Below are 25614 nucleotides of genomic sequence, written 5' to 3' on the forward strand. Positions count from 1 at the left end.
ACCTCAGAATAATATAAAGCTTTTCATTCTTAAGAATTTAAAGAGTCTAGTATTACCTTTCATAGCCAATTTGTCAGGCAGTTCATTTATTCTTTGATGTAACTTTAAAGTGATCATAAAGAAGTATCTGTGACTAAAGTTATCACATAAATATTGTATCAATTGCAATCCCAGCCTTTGCAGTTTATAAAATAAAGCCCACTGGTTTAATGCACTTACTTCCCGAGACGGCCAACCCCCACTCCAGTGACTTACTAAGGTATCTGGCGTTGATAGCCTCGTGGTGTTCAGTCCTACCAAGGATGGGAGAGTTTGGGACATCCAGTTTGAGATCATTGCCATGGTACTGAGCACAGCGCCAAGCTTCAGCAGTGGAGGACTCATTGCTGTGGAGCTAATGAGTTTTCATAGTGACTGATTAAGATCCCGGTGCTGGGCTGGCAGCGGGAGGCGTGACTGCAGCACGCCACATCTACAGCATGAAAAGAGATCAACTTCCCCAGCTCTCATCATGCAGGAAAGCCCACAGAACCTCATTCCCCCTCCCTCATGGGAAGTGCCCTGCTCTTTCTTTTCGTCCTTTATCTGGTACTTTCCTGGATCATCCAACAAAATATTCTTGATAGGGCTTGGCTGGTAATTGTTAAAGCAGAGGTTGGAGGGAGGAGGAAACAAGCTTTTCCTGCTCCAGTATAGTCAGCTGCCGTCACCAGAGTTCACTGCCTCTGAGATCTCTACCAGTATAATCAGCTGTTCTTTATCCTTCGTTAAAAAAATACACCCCTAAATTGAGGTCTGTCAAAGCGCGCATTTCAAACACCAAACTTAATATGTTCAGGTTTTTCTGAGTGTGCACAGAGTGCATTTAGGCAGAACACGAAAAAGTCTGCAAAGCATTTCTAAGATGACTAGATGTTGAGTACGAGATTTTTTTAAAATAGTAACCTAAAATTAGCATTGTTGCCTCTTAAAAAAATTGTCAAAGATTAATAGCTACTGCCTGTGGAGAACGTTACCCTAGGCACCTTACGTGTGTATAGACGGAAAAGGCAGCCTTGGAGAAAAGCTTCTGCTAAGGAAATTTCATAGGTTCCCAGTTTTGCTTTCCTAATGAGTAGTTAGCAGTTGCTCAGGCACACGGCAAAGGCAAATGCAGTTAACTCTGTTTTCATCTCGTGAGGAATAATAGACTGATACTGGAAGTCTGTGTCATGAAAGAACATGTGACTTATTCAAAAAGCACAGGACTTGGATTCAGGGAGTCCAAGGGTCTAGTTCCTTGTTCTCTTTTAGTTAGTTGAGTGGCTGGCCAGTGAATTAAAATTCTTTGGCTTCAGTTTGTTGTTTTGTTTTTCCTACGATAGGTGATCATTAGACTCCATACTGTCTAAAGCCCCTTCTAGCTTTAAAATTCACTGATCTGTTTATTAGAGTTCCGTTGGCAAATGTGTATATTGAATTTGGGGCTTATGGGTAATTTTATTATTTTCTTTTTACAAATACTACAAAATTGCCCACATCCAAGTCTCAGGCCCCGAATGGAATAAATCACAGGCCATTGTCTTGTATGATATATGTGGTTTAAAATAAAAATACAGAAAGAAGATACGAAGGGAATTATGGCTGAATGAAAATTAAATGAAAAGGAATCTGTTATAGAAAGGAAAAATATTGCTTTGATTCCTTAGGAGAATTCTGGAATTGTTTGTATCTGGAATTTTCAGCCAAAGGTACATATTTCTCTTAAACAGTTTTGGCAGGACAGATAAAGAGAGTATCTTTAATAAAGTTGAAAGAGATACATATTTATAGAGGTATGTGTGCTCTTTATTCTCAAATACCACTTTAAACTGGATAAATACTGAGACTCCTCAAATCTCCCGTGCATATATTACCTTGAAATCCAGAATTTTTTTTTCCCCTTCAGAATGCATCCAGATGATTTCAGCTGATTGTTATTTTTTAATTATAGTGCTCAGAAAATCAAATTTGTCTTTTTCAAAAATCATATCTTATGAGAAACTTAAGATGAAAGCTCAATAGTTAATTAAACTTAGTATTCAGAGCATTCATGGAAAGGACTGTGAAATTTTACATTAGTATTGTAATATGGCAATAACAAAAAGTAAAGTGAATTTACAAATTTAGTTGTTTGAAAAATCACTTGGAACACTACCTGATTTTAATGAAGGAGAAGAGTGTCTTTTTAAGAGCTTAATTTCCAAATTTGAAAGCTAATACACACGCAATTACTGGATAATTTAAGATGCAACATGGCAGATGGTAATTATACTTATTAATGAACTATCAGTCAACAAAACAATAGAATCTTTAGAAGAATATAGGATTAATGTCAGGGGAAACCAGTGCCCTTATTTGCAAATTAAAATGAAAGGATGAAACGAAAAAAATACAACATAAATGGAAGCCTTCTTGCAATTTCTCAGAGATGCAGATACCTACACTAAAGAACTGAAAGAGAACAATAGAGAAAGTTTATGATTCAAGAATGTTTAGGAGAAACATAAAAGCTATAAAATATGTTCTTTCCAAAAAAAAAAAACCAGGTTTAAATGGCACACATTGAAATAGAAGAGCTCAAATTGTAATGATTATTAGTTGTGGGAAATAAAAATAACTATGATTTGTGAAAGGCTAAATAGTTTGCATTGTTCTCATAATCTAGTGAGTTGATTATAATATCCATTTTATAAGTTGAGTTCTAGTTTGCAGTTGTGGGACATGATTATTTTATGTAGATGTAGCAACCCTGTTCAGGACAAGAGATTAAGTAGTTACAGAAGTTCCACTAGCATAGTGTGAATGGTGGTGGAGTCAGTAGCAAGGTGTGGAGCTGGAAATACTAGCAGTGAACAAGTACCAAGGCTTCAAGGTCAGCCAAAGACGTTTGCACATTATCTTGTATGTAATTCAAGAATTTTAAGCAAGGCTGTGAATTCATTAGCTTTTTTCTCTCAAATTGTTACTTTGGCATTTTTATGATGCTGGATATACAGATGGGGGTTGTAGGAACAGCAAAGCATATCAGAGAAAGGTCGCTTAAGAGCACACATTCTTATAGTTTACGCAAGAAATGATGAGATCCTAGAATAAGAAACTGTCAGTGAAGTTCAAAAGAATGGATTTGTAAAGAATTGGGGTAAAATTGATAGCACTTGGTGATTGAACAGATGTGAGTGATTGAACAGAAGTGTGGGAGAGAGAGTTACTTGGGGGAATTTTCGGGTTTGGAAATTTGGACAGTAAATATTGTTCATCAAAATAAGTAATTCAAGTATGCCTTTAGAGAGAAGATAGATTTCATTGTTACATACTGGGTGTGAGTTGCATGTGGTAGAGAGAGTTCCTGGATGATACTGTACCCAAATATGGCATTCAGAAAAGAGTTAATTTCACTAGACCACACAAACTTAATGGCTTAGTGAAAAGAATATGTCTTACATCACAAAAAATGGTTAATTTTGGAATGCGCAGTCTTAAAACTATCAGTGATTTCATTTAGACTTTAATTCAAGATAATCTCTAGGCTTAATTACTTATGCATAATTTCCTATACATTTTTCTTTAAAAATAACAAACAACTTCTATTTCTAGTAAATAGTGAAAATATTACTAGATCTAGTAATCTTACAGAATATGTGACCTGACTACATACTTATTTTCTTTTCAGAATCTCAGTGTGGATCAATAACTATAAAACCTACAACAGAGTATTATTTCTCATGGAATGCTGAAAGGTATTGATTAATATATTTACTCATTAGGTTTTTTTTTTTATGGTAGCCTATCTTTTTATTATCCAGAGTATTTCATGATAAGCCTATATAATAAATAATAAGGAAATAAATAATGATCAAGAAAGACTTTAGATAATTTTATGTAGTATTGGCTTGGCACGTTATGTCATTGGACTTTTATTTTTCTTTGATTTGGAGCACAAAAATTTAACATTCCTTTAATGCTCAGTACAATTCCTAGTTTGGGGGCTATTTGTATGGTAGGTGTGTGTATTGGTTTCTGGGGAACCCAGCTTGACAGAAAGGTTAAACCAAAGCGATCTCTAGAAAAAATAGACTCAAGCAAGTAGCAGAAATAGAAGATTGGCATAAAGTAGAGAAAGAGGCTTAAAGTTTATGTTGACTTCCTACTCGGTCACAGTGGATGAAGAGAATAATATAGCTTTTTCCAGTGACATAAAGTCATTCTGGGACTGTGGAGCTAGTAGTCCAACTTAAAATAGAGAAAAGGGACTGATGTTCTTGCTTCCTTTCTCACTGAAAAGTCAAAGCAATTGCAAGAGAGCTTCCATATGATTCCACTACCATACCTACCTGTCCATCTCACCTGTGCCCAGATGACTTTACTTTTTCTCCCATTTCACAGGTAAATTGTTCATGTTCCTAGATAAGGTTGATTCCTCCCCTGTGCACTAGATCAATATCTTTCAGACTGTCATGGATAGGAATTACCAGGGTCCCAGAGTCTTAGGTCCCACCTTGAGAGTGTGGCTTATTGGCTCTAGCATAGGGCCACATAATTTGCATTTCTGACAGTCTCCCAGCTGATGGTTGTTCTGCCATTCTTAGACTACCCTTTGAGTAGACTGCCCTAGAACACACTCATTGCATCTGCTCAAAGACAATTCTCTCAATCGTCTCTTTCTGACATCAGTAACTCTTCTCACTTTAATGAATCATTCATAACAGGATACAAACACCACCTTATATCTCTTATTTTAAATATAAACTAGTAAACAGTACTTCCATAATCCTAATATCTTTCCATTTATTTTGCCTATTTCTCACTATCCCTTTGTAGCATACATTCTTGAGAGTTGTCTGTACTCACCATCTTTAGTTTCTTTCTTCAGTAATCAAATTTTTGTTCACACTTCTCCACTCCACTGATACCACTTTTATCAAGGCCACAAAGGATCCCACATTGCAAAATCTAGCCGTCAGTTATCAGTCCTCAACTTTCTTGGCCTATGGACAGCATTTATCAGACTTTTGCTTTCTACCCCCTGAAATAATTTCTTCACTTGGCTTCAAGGATGCCACATTCACCTAGTTTTCCTTTTACTTTCAGACCTGTCTTTCTCAGTCTCTTTTGTTGATTCTTCCTCATCTATATGCTAATGACTCCTAAATTCATTTCTTCCTCACACACCTCTCCTGTCAATTCAAACCTGTACATCCAATTATCTAGTTGACATCTCCACTTAGATGGTTAATAGACATCTTAAATTGAACATGTTAAAAAATGAGCTCCTGATATGCCTTCCACATCTCCAGCAAACGAAACGAAAGAAATAAAACCAGAAAACTATATATATGCAACCATTTCTATAGTCGTCCTCATTTCAATTCCATGGTTCAGTTGGTCAGGCCAAAAGGTTAGATTTCAGCCTTAACTTTTTCTTTTCCACGTATCTTGTCAGTTTTATCAGCAGGTGTTCTCATCTCTACTTTCAAAATATACCCAGCATTCAACCATTTTACACCGCCCTCGCTTCTGCCATGCTGCTCCAAGTCATCTTTTATTACAAGAGCCACCGTTATTGATCTTGTACCAAGTCAGTCCTTTTTTAACCCCCTTACCAGAGCAATTCTGTTAAATTATAAGTCAGATTATGCTATTCCTCTGCTTAAAACTCTTTTAATAGATTCCCATCTCACTCATAGTAAAAGTAAAAATATTTAGCATGAACCTTAAGGTTCTACATCATCTAGCTTCCTCTTATTTCTCTGATCTCATTTCTTTGTTCATGTCACTGGAGTAATTCTGGTACCTCAGAGAGGCAAGATACTCTTCCAACTCAGGGCCTTTGGATTTGCTCTTCTCTGGTGGAATTCCAGTCTCTCAAATGTCTTCTCACTTTCTTTTTAATTTAAAGATCACTTTTTCATAAGGTCTTTGCTGACTACACTATCTCAGATTTCTTCTCTATTCATCTGATTATTTCATGCTGTCTTTTGCTGCTTTACTTTTTTTCTCCTTAGAAGCTTACCACCAGTTAGGATCCTATATATTTTAATTATTTGTCTTGTTTATTATTTGTTTTCTCCACAAGCTCCATGAAGGCAGGAATGTTCCCTGTTTTGTTTGCTGGGATATTCTCAATGCCTGTAAGAATGCCTGCTACATAGCAGGTTCTCAGTAAATATTTATTAGACGAATGAATACATGAATATATTACTGTTTTATTCCTGAACTTCCCTCATTTTAAAAAGGAGACTGTTTTCAGCACAAAAATTAAAGTAGTGCCCCCCCCCACTTTTTTTGCAAAATGAGCCTGTGTAATGTTACTGCGTTTTTGCATTTGTCTTTCTATGTGTGCATGATGAATGCATGAGTAAAAGGATAGTATAAACATAAAGTTAAGAATGCTTTTTTTTTTTTTTCCAAATTTGAGATTTAGAATGCAAGCACTTTTGGTCTAAGCGAAGAAGTACTGTATCTATCTCTTGTTCTGACTTCTCTTGATAAGCCTCAAGTCACTGGAACTCTACAAAAATATGAAAGCAGTCTTCTCTTACTCTTGCCTTTGGCTAATGAAATTTGTCTCTAATAACATAGGGAAGACAGAAGAGACTGTAGGCTATGGAAAGGATGAGTTTAAATAAAATGAATTGGAGAAGATGGAGATCTGAGTGTCCATTCACTCCAGTCCCCTTCATTTGGCCCTTGGCAATCAGTTAGGGACCACTTGTAGCTTCTAGAATTTAGTGCTTTACCATTCTTGCCTTGAGGTTTCAGGGTTGTCTTAAAAGTATTCACTAATGAAAGAATGAATTTAGAGTGAAAAACGTTAGCAAAATTCTCTAAAGGAGAGATTTCTGTCTTCTCATCTTTGCCTTCATCTGTGAAGCTGACTGATGCTCTGTAAGCCTGGGGGATCCTCTGTTGGCAGCTGTTGTTGCTACTTCAAAAGAGAAAAAATGGATGTGTGGGGGAGGAATATATTCAGGGCAAACATGTTTTTTTTTTTTTTTTTCCTCTGACTTTCTACTCAAAATTGAAGAAGTGAGAAAATGTAACTCCAGGATTAGGCTAGAGAAAAGGAGGATGCAAAGTAGTGTGACAGAGACAGCCTCAGACTGTACTGCAAAAAACTTGTTTTGTATCATCTTAGTCATTGCCTTGCTCTGGGTTGTTTAACCAGGAAATAAAGAGATTAAACTGACTTTCCTACATAGTCCCTTCTGAGTACCGTACTTACGAGCTTGGTTTCTATCCTGAAGTCTCCACAGGCCCCTCCTCCCTCTCTGCTCTGACACCACTCGACTGTTAGCTGTGTGACCTCCCGGATCCTCGATTTCCCTGTATGCAGATTGGGGATAACGAGAGAACCTGATTCATTAGGAATTTCTGAGGATGAGATAAACATCTACGTATAAAGCACTTATCAATGGACTTGGCAAGTAAGGAGTTCTCAGTCATTGTTAGTCATCATTAGTCCAGTGCCTAAGATGTTTGTGTATCTTTTCCCCACTTTATGGAATAGAGAGTAGAGACTGAAATTGTTCGTGATAAGGAAGCAAAGATCATCAAACTGTCTGTGAATTATCAATATAAAAGTTTAGCTTTAAGAGTTTTGAAAGTGTAAAATATTGTTGGTTCTAGTATGGTTGGTTGATAGTGATTGGCCGATAACAGTATCCCGGAAAGGGTCTAAAGCAATACTCATCCCACAGGCCAGTCTTGAGGAGCTGCCTGTTTCAGCCTGTCTTTCTGGCACCATTCTTAGAACTTTATTTGTATGAATTCCTTTAATTCTCACACAAACCCTGTGAGGTCGGTATTATTACAATAACCAGTTTATAGATGAGGAACTGAGGCACTGAGAGGTTAAGTAAGCTAGCTGAAGTCACACGGCTAATAAATGGCAAGTTCCGTGTTTGAACCCTAACGTCACATTCTAAGTATGTTCCTAATATTATGTACACACGTATATGCACACACACAGACGCAATAACAGTATCATAGGAACTATTTATTTCAAATTTTAGTTTTTTTAAATAATTGGTATTATTTAGGGGAAGCATGGCAGTTTAGCCATTGCATACTTTCAGTAAATAAATGCTTAAAGCTAAGCACAGAAATTAAAAGTAACGTCTTCATTTATTGTGTTCATCTTTGACTGTGACAGAGCAGAGCTCTCATCAGGGAGTCACTGACTCTCAGGTAAGTGTTCAGTTGCTGCTTCGTTTTCTTTGGAATCTATTTTCAGATTTTTCTAATTCATCCAACTCACCAGGGCAGACTGAACTGTTAAATTATTGCGGAAACCTTTTCGGGAAGAAATTGTTTAGGAAGAGAAATCTCAGAGAGGTTGGAAAATTGCCTGGTGATCAGAAAGAAGACTGTTTCAGTGGTAGCATGAAAGAATAAAATTGGATCTTCAAATGTGCAATTTTCTGAAAGGTTGTTGTACATTGTTTCATATAGCTTATCTCCCTCTTGAATTTGAAATGCATGTTTAGCAGGAACCAAAAATCTTGTGGTAGTAAATAACCCCACACATCAAAGTATGAAAGATTACATTTGTAGCTTGCTTTTTTTAACAAATTCACAAACATTGTGGAACTATGCACAGTTAATTTGTATGTAGTAGCACTAGCTATATTATTTGTCAGTATTGTCTCCTCATCAGTATGTGTAGTCAAGGTTGTTTTGTGATTTGAAAGCTCCGGCAAACATAGTTAAACATAAATGTCTAGAGATCTGGGCTGGAAACAAGTCAGGCGTGCTTTGTCATTGAAAGTGTCGTGAGAGTTATGCAGTTTTATAAGAGGAGGTCAGAAAAACAGTTAAGGCCAGGTCATTAAAATAACCGCCACATAGATGAAGCTGTACAAATTCATTGCCTCATTCCCTTGTCCTTTTTTGTTTCAGTGCTATTAAGAACTGTTGACCTTATAAAAGCAGCTTTAGGAGGACATAAGTAACTTGACTTAGAAATAGTTCCCTTTGTGAACACTCAAGTAAAAGCAGTCCAGTGACATACAGAAGTATGAACTTGACAATGAGTAAGTAAAGGAGCACTGTGTTGACAAACGTCTTTTGTTGTTGAAATTAAATGTATGCTTTTTCCTGCTTAATATGTTTTGTTCTTTCCACATAGTCCATTTTAAATATGTATTACAGTCTGTTATAAAAGTAAGCAAAAGTTACTTGTTATTATCCTCTCATTGGCTTTTAAAGGCATTTATTAAACATTTATTAAGTACATTCTTTGGCCCAGGGACTGGACTGTCCTAAAATGCAAGATTAATATGATACAGCTTCATCTTTGGGGTCATTTGTCGATCTGGGAGCATAACAGAATATATAAACAGATATGTACATGTGAGCTGAATAGTTCCAATCTTACAAGTATAGAGATACAGTGGGGAAATAAAAGAAAAGGAGATGGGTACACCATGTGGTGAAATGGTCAGGAAAAACTTCACTGGAAAAAGGTAGAGCTTGAGCAAGTTTTGAAAGTTTAGCTCCTAATTTTCTTAATTTTTAACTGAGGGAAATGGACAGTGTAATTTATTGTGGGCCCTAAAATAAAATGAGATTTAAGTCATAAGGAACTTGGTTCTGTGCTTCAAATAGTAGAGAATTATATACTTCATCCCTTCCTTGGTCAAGGTGCATCATTTTTCCTAGTAACTACATTTTTACCTCTCTTCCAATTAATGAAATAAAATCATGATATTTACCTAAACTGTAGTATTATAAGACTACTAAGTGTAAAGAGATTGTGAAGAAAATATTATTATGAAAACAGGATTTTCCTTGAGAAGGAAGAGGGGCAAATAGTATTACCAAAGCTCTTGAAGAACCTTATGTTATCGAGAAAATAGTATTCAAAATTACATGCACACATCAGCAAGGAGTAGTTTGAATTGTAATATTTACACATAACCTGAGTCATAAAGCATATGGTTAAAATTTTAATTCTAGTTTAGAGGCTTCTTGTCAGGTGTCTGTGGAAAGGTGTGCAGACACAGGACAGCACGAGGAGCGCTGAGACGTTTGCCGTGACTGAAAGTGGATTTGTCTCTGCAGGGCATGCTCCCTCTCCCTTCCTCCCTCTCTCTCCTTCCCCCCTCCTTTCCCTTCTCCTTTCTCTCTCTCCCTTATTTCCTTTTTCTCCCACCCTCCTTTTCTTCTCTCCCTCCTCTCTCTCCCTTCATTGTCCTTCCTTCTCTCTTGTTCTCTTTCACTTTCACATGCGCGTCCTGCACTGAAGATGCAGGGGTTCCCCAGGCGATTCTGATGTGGTCTCTGTTTTTAACTGTTGCCTGGCTATACGGCTGCAAGTGAAGCACATAAATTCTGATATTTTACACTTCAGAGTTGGAAGTATTATGTTTTATCTTTCTGCTTCTTCGACGCTGTTTAAAACAAAACAAAATAAACAAAAGTTAACCTTTTCTAAGCCTTCAGACATGCCCGCTTAGGCTATAATTTCTGTCTTACTGCAGTCCATAAGGTTTTCAAGAAGTTACTGAACTTAAAACTGGAGACTGCTCATAACTGCTGTTCAGTAATGGTGATGCATCATTCATGTGAACCTCATTAATAGGTTTTCTTATAAGAGTGGTTCAGAAACATGCTTATGATAAAAAAGTGTCCTTTTTAATATGTTTTTCTGTCAAAATGTATTTATTAATATCTATCAAAATACTTGTATAAGTTAGTCAGTAGTTTTCTATAAAATGGCACTTAGAATTATTTGAGCAGCAAGATTTGTTTCATGGTGAATCACTTATGCATTCAGCAAGGATTTATTGATCATCCTCTTTATGCTAGACACTAAATGCTAGAGGTTAAAGACTAACATAATATACTCATTCAGTATCTTAGAAATAAGAAAGAAATACATGTATAAGATAATTTCAATATAATGTGCTGTATGATTTGTACAAAATGAAGTGGGACTGTAAACAGGTTAGTGTTCTGTGCTGGTGGGATAGAAAAGGCTTCAGGAGACTGTGGCTTAGATGGATTCCGTAGAATTTCCTGAGTAGATCAGGAAGGAAAGGCCATTCTACCCCAGGAACAGCATGTGAAAATGGACCACTGAGGTGTTAGAGATCACATGTTGTTCAGGGAGCTCTAAGTAGCTTGGGCTGGTGCCGGAGAAGAGTGCATGGTACGGTGGGAGGAGGGAGGAGATAGGGTTGGAGAGGTAGCAGGAAGCAGCAGGTGCTTGTGGCTTTCCAAGGAGGTTAGATCTTACTACAACTAGTCTTTCAAGAGTTGCAAAAAGGGGACTGGTGCCAGACTTGTTTGCTGTTTAGAGGAAGATCACTCAGAAAAAAAATATAATAAATATTGGAGAGAGTGGTAAGGAGAATGATGGCTAGGAGGGTAGCTAGGGGGCTATTTTGGGGCTCTGCTAAGAATTAGGAGGTATACAGAGGGAGTATTACACATGGACTCGGCACTTTGCATAGAATTTTGTGAATTACTAGATGTGGAGGCAAGAGATAAGGAAGACAAGAATGACCTCTAGATTTCACAAAATACAGTACTGCAGGAAAAGTGCTGGGGAATCATCTAGAACAGTGCTAAACATTAAGGTGCATGTTACCTTGAGACTCCCTGGGGGGTCTTGTTAAAAGGTAAATTTTATTTCAAATGTTGAGGGCAAGGCCTGAGATACTGCATTTTCAACAGGTTCCCAGGGGATCATCAGACCACACTTCGAGCAGAAGGGGCCTTGTGAGCCGACTCAGAGAGGGTAGAACTAAGTGAAGGGCCAATGTGTGTGGACATAGATCCTGTGTGATGAAGGAGGTACAACCAAGGAAAGAAAGAAGTCAAGCTCTTTAAGGGAAGGGAGAGGGAGGATTCCCAAACCACATGTGTCTCACCAAAAAAGGGGTTCAGGAGTTCCCACCATTCAGAGACAGCTGTTAGCAGAAAGCAGACATTTAAACTTAATACACATAAAGTGGGTCCTAAAATTTCTTGTAAGTAAAGTTATAGTTAAAATTTTATCTTGAAAAAAATAAAGAGAACATGGAGTAAAATAAATTATCTTAAAATTGTGGGAATATGTTAACTGAGCATGAGTAAAGAATAGATGAGGTCTTAATTTGTACGTGTGTGTGTGCCTATTTTTTTAAAAAAGTTAAATCATTTGGTTGCACAGCATAGTCATAAATAGATTTGTTTTGCAAAACTCTTCAAGGAGTTCCCTAATTTTTTCAGGGCTTCTTTTGAATGTTCCTGTGACATTCAAATCATTGTTTTTTGAAGAACCCGTCCGTAATTTCTCCCTTCAGTTGTTGAAGGGTATACATTTGCCAGCTGCCCTTCAATAGTCCCTTTGTATTTGAGCAGAGCAGTTCTCATAGCACTTGCATCAACTGCATGAAATCATGTGTCTTTTGCATGATTTTGATTAACTTCCATTATATTTGCATTGAATAGCATGAGATAATTGCCCCATCTAAAAATCAATGGTTCAACCATCTTGAACCACTGTTGGGCATCCACTGTTAAATATGTGGCCACAGTTAGTAAATATTCCTGGGTTTTGATGGCTGTTGCTGCCTTACACAGCTTCACAGTGGCAGGAGTGAATGTGAGTAACGTGAACTCAGGGTTGACTAGAAAGTTAACGACCCATGTGCTCTGATACTGGGATGAATGGAAAAGGAAGAGAAGGATAATGCTTTCACAGAATTCACTCATTTTAGGCAAGTAGTCTATTAACTATATCCAGGAAGGTTGATGCATTATGTTTCAGCAGCTTTTGAAATTGAAATGCATTAGTTTGATGTGAAAATCTCATCTGTCAGGGAGGGATAATCAGGAAATATCTGGAGTTTTGGGTGTTGCCTGAAGTTGCCAGAGTTAGAGTCTCAATGAAGGCTCCAGGTATCTCCAAAGCCCTAGGAACATATTGGGTCCCCAGGGGTGCAAGCAAAAGGGAAACCCTGAAAAGTTGCTAACTGACAGTTGAATAAAAACAAAACTACCCTTGTGATGGGGCTTGGGAGGTCAAGATGTCTGGATTCTAATCCTGATTTTTCATTTAGCAGTACGGTGTGCCTGAGTTTCTTTTTCAGCTCCAACAGTCTCTGACTCTGTGTGCAGTGTTAAGAGCTTGGGTTTTGAAGTCATAGATCTGGGTTGAAATCCCAGTCCTGTCACTTACTGTGTGATCCTGAATAAGTTCTTTTCTGAGCCTTATTTTACTAAAATCTTTAAATTGAGGATTAAAATATCTACCGGTATGGTATAGTGCATTTGATCAAAGAGCATCAAGGACATAGCTCTATCTATACACTTATATCTGTATCTGTATCTGTATCTATAACAAAGTTAGGTTTATTGACTTGTTGCATCGAGAGAGTGCACACCAGAGGAACCATGGAGCATCTCACAAAGCAAAGGAAGAAACAGGGTTAAAAACAGGACTTGAGGGAAGGATGGAGTTTCGATAGTATTTAAATAGAGCAGAATTTTAATAATGCCAAAAAAGAACAAGGCTCTAATGTAAAGGAGTTAGCATGTGGCCTGAGCTGAGATGTGGACTCTGAATTCTGTTTCCTTGGAAACTACAAAGTTAAGATAAATGTTGAACATTGTGGCTGAAAAACACTTATCAAAGTTTTGTACCTCGGTTGAAAATTGACACTGCTTCGCAGTGTCAGAGTAACTTAAATCTTCCAGAAAAGAGTGGGCTGTTCCATTTTTACTGATCTGATTTCAAACAGCTAAGTCTCTGATAGTCTGTGATTTCGGAGAACAAAGTGTCTTAGCACTACATCCCCCAGTAAAGTAACAAAAGCAGTGGTAGTTGACTTCAAAGGCTGTTACTAATAAAACTGGAGAATGCATATGAAGTGCTGGGCACAGTTCTTGTCCTTGAAGTCAGTATTACTTCCCGTAATAAATCGGCTAATGAGTTAAATCGGCTAGTCTTCAGTCACTTAAAAGCACAACTTTGAAAACCTAACCATTCAATAAAAGGATAGAGTCCATTGCTTTGACCTTAGGAACCCAATGCTTTGAAAAGATGTCTGGATGCAGCATAATTACCTGTTGCCATTGAAAATACAGATTTCATGGCCCTGCATCATCAGAAATGCTACTCAGTGGGCTTGGAATAGGATGTGTATTTGCACTTTTCAAAAGCTCCTGGTTTTGATGCGCAGCCAAATTTCACAAACATTCATATAACCAAATGAGCATGAGGAAGCATTGTCACAGTATATGTATTGTTCTCAAATGGTTAGGGGGAAAGATTTAGAACATCAAAGAATATGGTTTAAATGTCATCTAGTCCAGATTTCACTCAGTATTGAAATGCACTTTGCAACATCCCTGCTACATAGATTTTTCAACCCGGATACTTTCAGTGTTAGTAAAATCAATCTTACGCAAGTTGATGCTTTGATACTGGACATACCCTATCATGAGTAAGTCCTGTTGCCACTCAAATTCCATTCATTGTTTAGTTCTGCCTTGTGTTGTACCAACTGAGAGGTCTGCTTTTCTCTGTTACATGATGGCCCTTTAAAATAACAAGCTCCCTAAACTTGTCTTTTTCCAGGAAGGACATGCCCAGACTTTTTGACCATTCCTCTAATGATATGTTTCCAGGACTTCCACCTTCCTGGTTATTCTCATCTGTACACACTCTTGTTGGTCAATATTATTATACACAGTACAGAATGGAATTACCTGAGATATGCCAGGTTGGACTGATCAGCCTAGATTATAGAAGAGTAAAAAGTATTATTCATAAAAAAATGATGACACATTTTTCTTTTGTAGGATTAATACAGTTTGTTACAGTTTAAATATATTATCCTTTCCTTAAAGAATTATCATTATGACTGACATGAAAACATTTTCTGCTCTAACAACTGCTGTCTGCAGTCAAGTCAGCTGGCAAGAACATGGTAATTTTGCACCTGTAATATGTATCTCAGTGATGAATGGAGTTAACAATTTTTTCATCAGTCCACAGGATGATTTAAGATACACTATATATATATTTTTACATTGAATTTTTAAATCCCTTTAAGCAGTCACTATGCTGGGACTTCTCAAATAGCTGATCTACAAAGGATTTCAGGGTCTTACATTTTGGATCTCCAAGAATCCTGCCGACTGAGAATTGGACTGAAGCTCAGTGGGGAAAACAGCTTAGAGCCCACTAGTGCCTCTTCTCCTCTGTTTTATGGCTTTGAACTTTGTTTAAAAGTCAGATCTCTTCCCCTTCTCCTTACTCCAACAGGCTCAAACGTATTGGATTAGCTGGTCAGTTCATTTAGGAATGATGGCAATAAAATGTGAATTTAGGTTGGTTCATGTGTATTTTTCCAAATATTAATATTTTGCACCGTAAGTAACGGAAACAAAGTGTAGTAACACAGCTGAGCACAGCAAGCTGCAGTTGTGTGGTTCTTTACATGACGATACTTCACCTAATGTCACTTTCCCTGACTCGACGTGGATTTGCACTTTGCCGCTCTTGCTTCCAGTACCCCCAGGTTGTGCCTTTTGCTCTTTTCTCTGTAGCTGAGCAGCCTCAGTATATCCCCACCTCCCTTTCCGTCAAGTTGCCTTCACATTTTTCTTGAAAGTTAAAATCCTATATTTACTGAAGTTATTTCCTTATTTATTAGAAACTAAGTTATATTTTAACCGTGCTCATATACTAGCACAGTTATTGTTCTGTTAATTCTCTAATCAAATGATAATAGGTTTGAGTGATCTGACATAACCCAACATAACCCATTATCCTGTAACCCTTCTTGGTTGTAATGCATGCTTTTGGAAAATGTGATATTTTCTTCAGGAATGCAATTTTGCATTTTATTTGCAGAGTGATCAGACTTTTCCAGCCAGAACTGGTTGAGAGACAGTATGATTTGAGAGGTTTTGTGGGGCTGGGGTCCTCTAAGTCTTGAACAACTCAATGCCTGTGCCTCAGCGTCAGTGCCAATATGCTTCATTAAATGTGAAAATAGATGAATTATGAATAGATGACACTTTTCTCTCCCAAAAAATTGTAAGCCCCCTCAGTACCAATACACATAGAAGCTAGCCCATGCAAGTGAATTCTCAGGACTCCCCCATTTCTGTCCCATGTCAAGGCTTCTGTCCCATTTCACTCTATCTTAGCCAGTATGATTTTGCTTTATCTTTACTCTTTGGCTTTAATTTCTTATCTCAGGCCTCAAGTTGATCAGTATCTCTGCCCCTTCCATCTGTGGAATTCACTTTGCCTTTCCTTAGGTGTTTGCACCACAAACTTTCTGTGTAGTTTCTTGTTTGTTCTATCTTTTCCATCCCAGTTCCAAGCACAGTGGAGCTCTCTCAACCAGGCTGATGTTTTCAGCAGTGTCTCTGGTTAGAACAGCCCTGGTCAATCCTTGAGAGGAAATTGACTTAGAAAGACTCTGTCATGGGAGCACACAATGACATTTTTGATCCTGTGGGCTTACTTTCAAAGTCACTATTACTTTTCAATAAGGCTATGCCTCTTCAATCTATATCTGCAAAAGCAATCTATTTATTAGCACAAGCCCAAAGTGGAATTCAATTTATACTGCAGACCTCTAGGCCTTTGGTTCTTTTATAATATTTTTTAAATGTTACTTTATATTCTGGTAGATTCTCCAAGTATGTGTTATCTGTATGTGGGAAGATACTAGTACAGAAGGTAAAGGCACATTAGTTCTTTCAAATCAGTGGCAAGTTGTTCAGGAATGCTTTGTGCCAGTGCACCATATAACAAGTTCTTACTCTGAAATCGTTTGTCTTTATCCTAGCATATCTAACAGCCCCATCAAGTCACAGCCTGGACACATCCTGGGAGACACTGGCTGTGGTGCCATCAGTCCAGGGCTGGTAATGCTCACGTTGGCTCAGAGTTGGCAAGTTCAAGGACTACTAGGTCAAAACATGAAACTCCAAAACATTTTAATTTACTTGATTTGCTTTTAAAAAGACAATGAAGAGTTTTGTTTTTTTTTAATTGAAGTCTCTAAGAATTCACATAACATTTTTAGTTGGTTGAATGTTTATGTATTTGGTCAGAATCTTTCAGAAGAGGAAGCTTTCTTAAGAGAAAGCTAGATTTGCCATTATGTGTAACAAAGCTGTTTGCATTTCTAAATGCACAGAAAAGAGAAAACAGCAATCATATTTTATCAACTGAAGGAATCTATCAATTTGTAGAGAAGTAACAGCCATTCGTTCGTATATTTAAAAGATAGCCGGATGAAATAAAATGTCTCTAATTCCCAGAAAATTGTTTTACCAGCCAAGTGTATTTAAGGAGATACTATTTATGTTTGGGAAATATAAATAATAAGGTACAGTTATGTCTACTTTAAAAATAGAATTGCCATTTTGAAAGTAGAAGTTCAGTACTTTTTCATCTCAGTCAATAGAATCGTTGATTTTGATTAAAGTGTATTCTTGTGCCGGCCTTAATTGAATAAAACTTTTTAAACTGTATCTATGTTATTTCCTTTACCAAAATTAAATACTTCCAACATCATTGTTCAAATAATTTCCATGTTGAATCAATAGATAATAAAATATAAAAATATATAATGCCACATCTTCTTTACTTGCAGTGATTAGTGCCTTAATTTAAATGTTCAGCTTCATAAAATCATAAGTAGTTTGTTAAATGGCATAGTATATTAAGACTGCAGTCTACATTTTGAAGGTTAATGTTAATTTAAAAAATAGCTATGAAAGAATGTGGGAAATTAAAGAGCATTTAATGGTACTTAATATAAACTCAGTAAATTATGCCAATAAACATTCATCTATTCATGTTAATGTTTTTATATATGCATCCTGCATAAAAATTTTACAAGTTGTGTGATCATTGAAGTGCAATATGTAATGAGCACTTATCATTTATTCAAATATTTGAAGTAATTTTTTATAAATAATAAGCATGGCTTAGTTCTGAAATATAGCTTCACTAATTTTACATTTTGTATGTGTGGGATTTAAAATATTTTTTGGTTTTACTATGTGTTGTGCCTGAGAGAAACCAAACAAGAATATTATATTTTGATGATGTTAGAAAACAATGTCATTCTTTAAAATTCAAGCTCTTGACTGCTTTCGTGGAGGGTAGTGACTTTTCCTGGTTTGCCTCTCATGCACGCATGAGGACAGCAGTAGAAAACGTATCTAAACAGCACTTTCATTAAGAAGCCCTTAACCCAGTTACATTGCTAATACTTTGCGACAGGGTTTTGTGATTGGTTTGTATTGTTAAATCTATTTTAATAATGAACAGTTGGAGGCCCAGAGAGCTGGAAAGCAATGTCACACAGCTAGGCAGCAAAAGAAAAAATTCAAACCTCTGATTGTTCAGATCTGGAGATTGTAGTTACTGGTAATTTTATTCTTTGTGATCTTTTACAACTAAGGTATTTTTGCTATCAAGAACCTCAGCACTAACCTAAAAATGATAAACTGTCATTTCACTATTACAGGGGTGGCAATGTTCTTAATACCCATGGATATTAAGAGTGCTGCTAAAGGATTGTTACACCCTGTCAGCCACAAAAAAGTTTTTGAGTGGAATCTGGACTAAAATATTATTTCTCAGTCTGGTTGTTTTTATGTTAGACAGTATTCTGTTCCTTGAAGAAAGTGAGGTTCATAATTATTTATCCCACCATGTCAGTATAACTGAGTGATAAAGAGCTTGTAGTCTAGATTTAGCCAGACCTGGATGTGTATTCTGGTTCTGCTATCTAACAACTGTGTGCTCTAAGGAAGTTACGCATACCTCAGTTACCTTATCTTTATGTTAGGAATAAATCTTAGTACTCAGCTTATGAAGTTATTGTGAGAATTACCACAGAATAATTGGCCAGCTAAAATGCTTAATATAGTGTCTAAAAATATATTAATGTTAAAAATGTTAGCTGTCACCAATATTAGTATTTCCATCAGATTTTTTTTTTGGACAAATATTCCCAGTAAATAGTGTGTAGTCAATGAATAATAGTGAAATTTTACTTGGTCAATTACAAAACAGTTACTTTACCTTCCTCATATAATGTAGACATTATCTCTTTGTACTTGGACATTTAAAAGATCTCTGAGATGTCAGTAGCTCCAGGGATGTTGCTCATTGTTTTAAAGGTCTTCTATAACTCATTAAGAACATTGTGCTCACCTTTGCCCCTAACAGTCTTCCCTGACACAGTGTTTTTGCTACAGTGCACAAAAGTGACCTCATTTCCCCCCATTGGTATCACTGAGAGTAGTGAATGTGATATTATCTGTGCTTGAATGGCTACAGACAACACAGTTGCCTCATCACACAAGTGAGGAATTTCTAGTTTTTCATAAAGTATACGCAGTGCCTGCCTAGCTTTCCAGCTGCCTCTTCAACTTTGCCCTTGCACGTCACAGTGTAAGACTTGCCCCAATCACTCTTTCTGGTTCCTCTGTGCCCTTAGATAGTATTTCCTTCCTCTAGAATGTTAATGGATTTCTTACCCATGAAAATTCAACTCAAAGTTTGTTCTTTCTCTGAAGGTTTTCTCAACTCCTGTCCTCCAGCAAACTTAGGGGAGATGGGAAGGGTCTTTTCTTATAGAAGTTCCCAACAGAGGTGGAGGTAGAGAAAGCCAGATTACCTAGGACACTTTTTTTTTTTTAGTATTCATATGCTGTGGGCTTTCCTTCCCCACAGTGTAGGAATGAGCACTAAAATGTGTAATATAAAAATTTTCCGAGGTATTTCTAGTGAAACATCCACTACTCCTTACTTCTGTCACCCCATAGAGAAGCACAGATTCTTGATTTCATGGCTCTCATACTACCTACTAGGGTGTAGTCAGGTTGTTTTACAAGTGCTTATTTCTATATTTGTCACCCACCAAACTTTTTGAGGGTTTTCACCTTTTAATTGAAAGAAAGTATAGTGTAAACACCTGATGGAAGTTAATTTGTGCTTTTATTTTGATACACAAATGAATATAATTTAGTACCATGTTGCTTATTTCATTGTCACTTAACTAGATACCTCAATTTATATAAAGAAATGCATATTAATTTTTTTAGATCCAAACAGAAAAACAGTCTAAACATTAAAATACAAATACTTTGTTTCTTAAGAAAGTCCTGCCATACTATCATGCATTTTTACTGTATACAGAGCTATGAGGTTGGTTTGCTGGTGTTCTAGATCACCTTAAATTGAGGAAAAAAATTGAATGGATTTGGTTGGAATCTTCTGCAGAAAGATGCACCATTAGCAGCAGGAGTTGGTAGTCTAACAGACTGTCAATAGACACAAGCCCTAATATAGATACCCTAAAATAGCTGAAAAGTTTAGAGTGTTTTAATTTAACAACAAACATCTCCATAGATATGTCACTCAGGAATAACAGAAATAAGATCAATGCATATTTATAATCATTCTAAGTTGTATTAACATGTTAAATTGATTATAATACACTAAAAATACACAATATGCATTGATACATATTAAATATACATTAAAATATAATGCATTGAACATAGAACTTAGTTAAAATGTTTAAAAAATACGTATTTTAACTCTCTATGTGTTAGAACATAAGTAACATACAGAAAAGTGAGGTAGACATGTGTACATAACATAATGTGATACATGTTGCCATAGAAGAATGAACTATTTCTTTTGGCTCAGAAGGGGAGCTACTCATTTGGAGTTGAGTTGTGAAATGCATGAGAGATGATAAATAAGCTGATGCTTAAAGAATGGGTAGCTTTCTGGGTAGCGTTTCACAGGGGTATAATCAGAAGTTCAAAAAGAGAGCCTGAAGTGTTTGGAGAAGTTGAGAATTTCAGTGTTGTTGAATTATAAAGAGGTGAGGATTAGCGATGAGTTGGGAGAATTTGAAAGAGATGGAAAGACTCGACCATCCTGAGGAGGTCTGAATCAATACTATTGACAACAGGGAATATAGAAAAATATTTAGCAAGGTGTGATTTAATTAATTTGTTTGTTTTGTTAAAATAAAGTACAAAAAACAGACTAGATTTGAAAATTCCCTGAGCACATAAAATCAGTTAAGCCATGTAAGTAATACCTAATTTAGCTTATGTTGCAATGCAAGTGAAACTTAACTTGGGTCATATTTTGTAAATGCCTCTGAAAATCATGAACAAAACCTAAATTATTTTCTGAAAATGGTGTAAGATATAACTACTTTTAACCAACCCTCTGTCATTTGGAGGAACTCTGATGCTATAACCAATATTTATAAAGAATAAACAACCTCTTCATCTTCAGTATATAAATTGTCCTATTACAACATGCCTCTGAGCTTCATTCCACTGTTGGTTTGAAAACTCCCAGTTCATGAACTGTCCAATAAATTCTTACTAAATACAATTTTATTACTGTGATTTTATTTTTGATAGTTTCTGGACTTTGACAGAAACATTTTTTGATCAGAGAAATCCAGTGAATGAACGGAGAGTTGATTTGGCAGAATGAATGGTTAGGTGGCCATGGCAAGAGTTCAGAAAAGTTTTTTTTTTTTTTAACAGGTTTATTGTGGTGTGATTCCTGTATGGTAAACTACATATATTTCAGATGTACAATTTGATGAATTTTAATAGATGTATACACCAATGAAACCACCACAATCAAGATAGTTAACATTTCCATCACTCTCTAAGGGGTGCAAGTTTCAAATTCCCAATTTATCCCTCCCTACCCTCTTTACCCACCGGTAACCATAAATTTGTTCTCTATGTCTGTGAGTCTGTTTCTGTTTTGTAGATAAGTTCATTTGTGTCCTTTTTTTTTTTTTTAAGATTCTACATATAAGCGATATCATATGGTGTATTTTTCTTTCTCTTTCTGACTTACTTCACTTAGAATGACAATCTCCAGGTGTATCCATGCAAATGACATTATTTTATTCTTTTTTATTGCTGAGTAGTATTCCATTGTATAAATATATGACATCTTTTTTATCCAGTCATCTGTTGATGGACATTTGGGTTGTTTCCATCTCTTGGCTATGTAAATAGTACTGTTGTGAACACTGGGGTACATGTGTCTTTTCAAATTATATTTCAGGGAAAGGTTTTTTTAAGGTCTGAAAAGTACTAAAGAGAAATCATACACTAAAAAATTATTTAGGACTGATAGGGGTGGAGCAAACTAAGAGATGGGTCAAACTCCGTATTGGAGATAAGGAAATCCAGATAGGACAGAGATTTGGGCAGAGAAAGGCATGCATCTTGGGACGTGGTAAGCAGGAATAAAATGGCAGTGGGACGTCCAAGTGGAACTGTTCCATAAGCAAAAATATCAACTGAAGATTTAGGAATTTGTTGGAGCAAGAGATTCAGATTTGATCGCTGTCACTCATGGGAATGGATGAGCGCCACCAAGAAAGAACACACAGAATGAATGAAAACAAAAAAGAGGATTATGGACAGGTAGCAAACCTGTAGAGAAAAGCAGAGAAAATAGAGTGAACCGATGTTAAAGAGGCCACGTTGGGAAAGGTTAGAAGAGGAATTGGAGAGTTTTGTCCTGTGTGCCAAGGAGAAAGTGTCACGTGTTGCATCAACAGTGTCACGTGTTGGATCAACATTATCACATGTTGCAGAGAAATGGAGTAGAAAAATGTTTATTTCATGGTATGGTGTAGAAGCCACTCATTACTTTAGCTTGACTGCCTTCAGTGGATTAGTAAGTAGGGCCAGTCATCTACAGTGTGCAGATCAAGGAGCAAGTGAGAGATCAGAATATAAACAATGTCAAGTCCTTTTTGTAAAAGTTTGACCATGAATTGGCTCAAGGGGACAGTCAGAATAAGTTAAACTATATGTGGGAATATTCTTTTGATAAATATAGAGTGTTGAGTGATTCTGAAATTAAAATTTTTTCAACAAAATATCTTATTCTGTATCATTCCGCTGTTATAAGTAATTTCTGCTTGAGGTAAATGCTGTACTTTTCCTTTGAGTGGATTTGTTTTTTAAAATGAAAATTATAGATTTTTCACCTTTTAAAAATAGTGTCTGCAAAAGCTATTTATTTCTCTTTCCTGGAAGGATCTCTCTTATTCTACTTTAATCTCATTTACCTCAGAAGTTAGACTTCCCAACTTAAATGATGATGAATGATAATTATTCTTAGTGAAACCTCAACTTTGCATCAAGAAGCTAGGCAGCATGGAATAGGGATAAAAATGTTATATTTTAATAATTATGATGAATATGTTGGTACCTTTCTGAATTCAAAAGCCTTGTTCTATCATTTTTGCTTTTGTATCAGTTTTCTTAAAGTTTATCTCTAACTCTATATCTTAGTGAATGCATTGTGAAAAATAAATAAAATGTGGAAACAGTGATTTTTTTTCAGAATTTTTTATCCCCATAAGGCTAATTTTAATTACCACTGAACCATGAGTGCTGCAGCTAATGACAATATGGGTTACTGGCCACAGGACACTGGAAAGCTGTTAGCTAAAAAGCTGTGCTTCAGTGAATACCAGAAAGTTTTTAGATTTTCACATACTAAGAGAATTGCTAAAATAAGGTTAAATCTGTCATAATATCAGTAAAACAGAATTCTTCCAGTATGAATAAACTTAAAGTAGGACTGAGCAATACAAATGTGATAATACAAAAATGAGAAAAAAAGTGTCCAGTGTCCTCTTACATTTCCTTCAAGCTTCCCTTCAGTTCTTTCTGCTATGAGTGCACATTCATTTATGAAGATGAGAGGCGGAAGCATCAGCCTTAAGAAAAATCCCTGAAGTGACTTAACATTCAACTCTTGCTGTTTTATAAACCACAATTTATTTTGTCTGGGGGAAATTGCCTTTGATATGTCAAGTTCAGGCTTGTAAAATGATAAGCTAATAAAAATACAAGCTTATATATTATTTGTTTCCTAAGGGGGGTGATTAGGTTTCTTCATTGATTTCAGCTTTAAGGAGGTACCAGGGATTGAACCCGGGACCTCTTGGGTGCTGAACGTGCTCTCTACCACTTGAGCTATCCCCTTCCCCCTACAGGCTTATATATTAAAAATTGAAAAATATAAGTATTAGAATCTACAAGTCGTTTGTGAAAGTTCTGTCCTTTACCACAACAAGATATTTTAATGATGAATATTGACTTAGAAGCTCTCCCAGTTTTTAAAAATCTATTTACATGTTCAAAAGGACTAATTCCCAAAGGCAGCTGTGTACACACACACGTACGCAAAGACACGCAAACAATGTACAGGTGCACAGGTGCAAATTACGATACTTTTCCAGCCTGCTATACTTAAAAAACACAGATACATGTCATCCTAGTCCAGAAAGAAACCACAGGAAGTTCTACAGCACCACATAGGGTCCCTTGATTAAAAAAATATTGTGCTAATGACTAATATTTTCTCTTGCAGATTTCAAAGACCTCTCATTGTATCCTCAGAGTAACTCTGAAGGTATATAGGTCTATAGGACCCCTCTATAAAGAAAAAAAGTACTTTAGAAGGGTTGCGACTTTTCCATGGTTATGGGAAGAATTCCTTCCCTTTTTTTGGAGGGAGGGATTAGGTTTATTTATTTACTTATTTTTCACAGCGGTACCAGGGATTGAACCCACGACCTCGTGCATGCTAAGCACGCACTTTACCACTGAGCTATACCCTTCCCCCTAGTATATGCCATATCATTATATTAAAATTGATTTTTCTGATTCCTGATGTATTTTTATTTACCAGTATGAAAGAACAGTTGAGTGCAGGATCTTTGTAACCAGAAGTCCTGGGTTAAAATTGTTTTCATCATTTATTAGCTTAGTTAAGTTACTAGTGGATGTTTAATGTAGAATGGAAAATAATAATGATACTCAGATATAGTTTGGGCTGCATGACATAACATTTGTTTAGCATTTCGATTTTGCCAGGACAGGTAAACACCTATAGTATTAAATATTACTATTCCCAAGTAATTTACATGTATCTATTAAAATAAGTTGTCTCCAAATTCATGATCTAATGAAGAGAACCATGTGGTTTTCAAAGACTAATTGCATTTTGTACTATTCTACCATTAGATAGTACATAGACACATGTAAGACTAACCCAGAAGGAAGCCAGGAGAAATTTCAGTAAATAGTTTTTGAATTTAATGCTGTCTCCACTATTTGTATGCTATATTATGTTGGCTATAGATATCCATACCCAGGATAGAAGTTCTGATACAATTCTTGATCATTTTTGCCTGTACTGCAGGCAGCTGTTGCTATGGTTAATTTCCTTCTTAGATCTCTACTGTATAATAATTATTATAATAATAATGATGATGACAACAATAGTGACAAATATTCATTGAGCATCTGTCAAATATCAAGCACTCTGTTAGGAATTTTGATATATACCAAGTAATTTAATCATTGGAGGAAATTATGGGGTGCAAGTATCATTATGATATTTTACAAACAAAGAATTTGAGGCTCTGCAATGTTAAATACCCTACCCAGGGTCATACAGTACAATTGATACTATTTCATCCCCAGGGTTAGAACTGTTACTCTAACTGTGTTGTGATACTGTATGAGGTAGGAATT

The 25614-nt window shown here is 36.3% G+C and overlaps 1 protein-coding gene and 1 long non-coding RNA gene across 3 annotated transcripts in view; one reads left to right on the top strand and one right to left on the bottom strand.

The window, feature by feature from the left end:
• Positions 1 to 25614, top strand: part of LOC116665913 — a 139122-nt gene that overhangs the window by 98091 nt on the left and 15417 nt on the right. The gene's annotated exons all lie outside the window — the stretch shown is intronic.
• Positions 1 to 25614, bottom strand: part of OLFM3 (olfactomedin 3) — a 173542-nt gene that overhangs the window by 46485 nt on the left and 101443 nt on the right. The window contains exon 1 of one of the 2 annotated variants that reach the window (XM_006190951.3): positions 256 to 771. The exons of the other annotated variant lie outside the window; for it this stretch is intronic. Coding sequence (XP_006191013.1) covers positions 256 to 384 — 129 coding nt within the window. The 5' untranslated portion in view covers positions 385 to 771. Of the gene's footprint in view, positions 1 to 255; positions 772 to 25614 lie in introns of those variants that run through there. 2 annotated transcript variants of the gene reach the window in all.

Source organism: Camelus ferus, chromosome 9 (assembly GCF_009834535.1).
Source record: "Camelus ferus isolate YT-003-E chromosome 9, BCGSAC_Cfer_1.0, whole genome shotgun sequence".
NCBI lineage: Eukaryota > Metazoa > Chordata > Mammalia > Artiodactyla > Camelidae > Camelus > Camelus ferus.